General features: G+C 44.6%; 1 protein-coding gene across 1 annotated transcript in view; it reads left to right on the forward strand.

The window, feature by feature from the left end:
* Positions 1-691: 691 nt before the first annotated feature.
* Positions 692-2,084, forward strand: part of LOC103581684 (P protein-like) — a gene marked incomplete at its 3' end in the record, with an annotated part of 26,090 nt that continues 24,697 nt past the window's right edge. The window contains exons 1-2 of the mRNA XM_008563460.1: positions 692-747; positions 1,383-1,487. Of these exons, the coding sequence (XP_008561682.1) occupies positions 1,383-1,487 (105 nt within the window). The remainder of the gene's footprint in view (positions 748-1,382; positions 1,488-2,084) is intronic.

Here is a 2,084-nt window from a genome sequence, read left to right on the forward strand (position 1 = left end):
TGGGCAGCTAAGTTGCCCCCACATCTGGTTCCCTCCCAGTGCCTTCCCATCTGGACCCATCATGGGTCTCAGAGAATCCCTTCCTGTGCTGGCACCATGGTGGCACCTGGGCAGAACAGCTCCAGCACTTCCATCTTGTTTCCTCTAATCTTTCTTCCCTTTCCCTGGATACAATTTTCTGTATCTGTCTAGTGCTGTGAAAATAGCTACATGTTTCAGTTAAATAACCTTTCCTTTTTTTTTGAAGATTATATAAAACGTGCATTTTCTTTTTATTCTTTTAAAACCCTGTGTTGTTTAACTTCATAAGGAAATTGGAAATGCATCTTACTTGAAAAGCCTTCTACATGGAGTGGCATTTCATTATGTGCAATACCCTTATACATAGATCTTAAACTAAAGAGATTGTCTTCCATGGAATTTAAATTTAACATGGACATTAACACAAATCAAAGAGGAATTCCTGCCTCTGCAATTGTACTTTTTTCTGTGAATGTTCATTGTGCGTGTATGATAGTAAATTATTAATAGCCTGTGGTACTTGGGTCTGATCTTTTACAAGAAGCGAGTCTGGGCCTACCTTATAATGTTTATTTCTTTTCATTTTGAAGACATGGTTTTTCAAAAAGTCTTGCCTATATTCTCCGTTTTAAATTGATTCTCACCATATACATCTATTTCTTCCAGGCATTGGCACATCTCCACTTAATAGAATATGTCGGAGAACAGACTGCTTTGCTAATTAAGGTACATTAAATGCTGTAATAGAATGTGCTCCAGCCACTGTTCTTTGATTTTGTAGAAAGGAAAAAAAAAAAATCTGGTAAGAATAGGTCACATTAATTATGGAAAAAAGTATGGCAGGGAACCTGTTTTATCCTGTGCAGCCTAGAGATGAAGGGAGATTATTTTCAAAGAATGTATGGCTACAGATACATGCTATTTTGCATTTAGCCTTTCGTTTTAAGCTGTCTGGGAAGGAGAGCAGTCAACTTGAGTCTCAGTAAGTGAATGCTGCAGATGTCCCATTCCCAGTGCTCTGCTGGGCCAGCAGGTTGGTATGACCAGGGCGTGCAGCCATCAGACGTGGATAAGGAATGGGAATGCTCTGCCTCCCTCCCCATGGAGCTAGTTGGCTTGGTTGTGGTTGAAAATTGCTGCCCTCAGTTACTGGTGGAAACCTACCAAGGTCTTGGGTATAGCTGTGGCCTTGGTGTTCACACCTGTGTCTGCCTTGGTCTTGTCTGTCATGTGTAAGAGGAAAGACTAGCAACCCTCCAGTCCCTTCCAAGTCTCACATGTCATATTATCAGATCCTAGGTGTGTGTGATTTAACAAGCCAGCTGTTGATAAACAGCACTGCTTTCATCTGCTCCTTCCAGATGGTCCCAAAGGAACAGCGCCTCGCGGCCGCCATCACCCTTGTGCTGTGGGTCTCAGCCTTGGCATCGTCCTTGATTGACAACATCCCATTCACCACCACAATGGTGAGTCACACGTTTCTGTGTGTTGAGGGCTCCACTTCAGCCTGGATGCAATCTGGGGCTCACCTGTCCTTCCTAAGGCAGCAGGTTTAGAGGACAGAATGTGGGCAGAGCTTAAGGCAGTGGAGCAGGGAGCACTAGGAGCCCATATTGCAGGCCAGGAACCAAGGGTCTGCAGCTGGAGTGGATGACACGTCCAGGGTGATGTTGGTTTGGGATAAAGTCTGACCGAGTGCTGACACCCCTCCTGGAAAAGACTGTTTCTTCATTTATTTTAAAGATAATTTTGAGACACCAAAGACAGAGGCTTTCATCTTTATTCCCTACGAATGCAGAAGCTAATCTAACTAGCCTATGCAGCTTCTGGTGCTTGGCCTGGGCAGGATTTTTTCTTCTCTGTGTGGTCCTGTAGCCCAGCCAAGGCTGGAAGTGTACATCACAGGCTTTTTACAGGGGTGATGAGCCCTGTTCCTGGTGTGTTTTCTGCCATCATTGGTTTCCTTATGGCAGGAACTGTGAACCCTGGTGTGACAAAGTACAGGTGGGAACAGGGGCCTGCATACAAAAAGCTGGGTCCTGTCACAAACACCTGAGGTCCCA

Source organism: Galeopterus variegatus, unplaced genomic scaffold (genome assembly GCF_000696425.1).
Source record: "Galeopterus variegatus unplaced genomic scaffold, G_variegatus-3.0.2 Scaffold13686, whole genome shotgun sequence".
NCBI classification, from domain to species: Eukaryota; Metazoa; Chordata; class Mammalia; order Dermoptera; family Cynocephalidae; genus Galeopterus; species Galeopterus variegatus.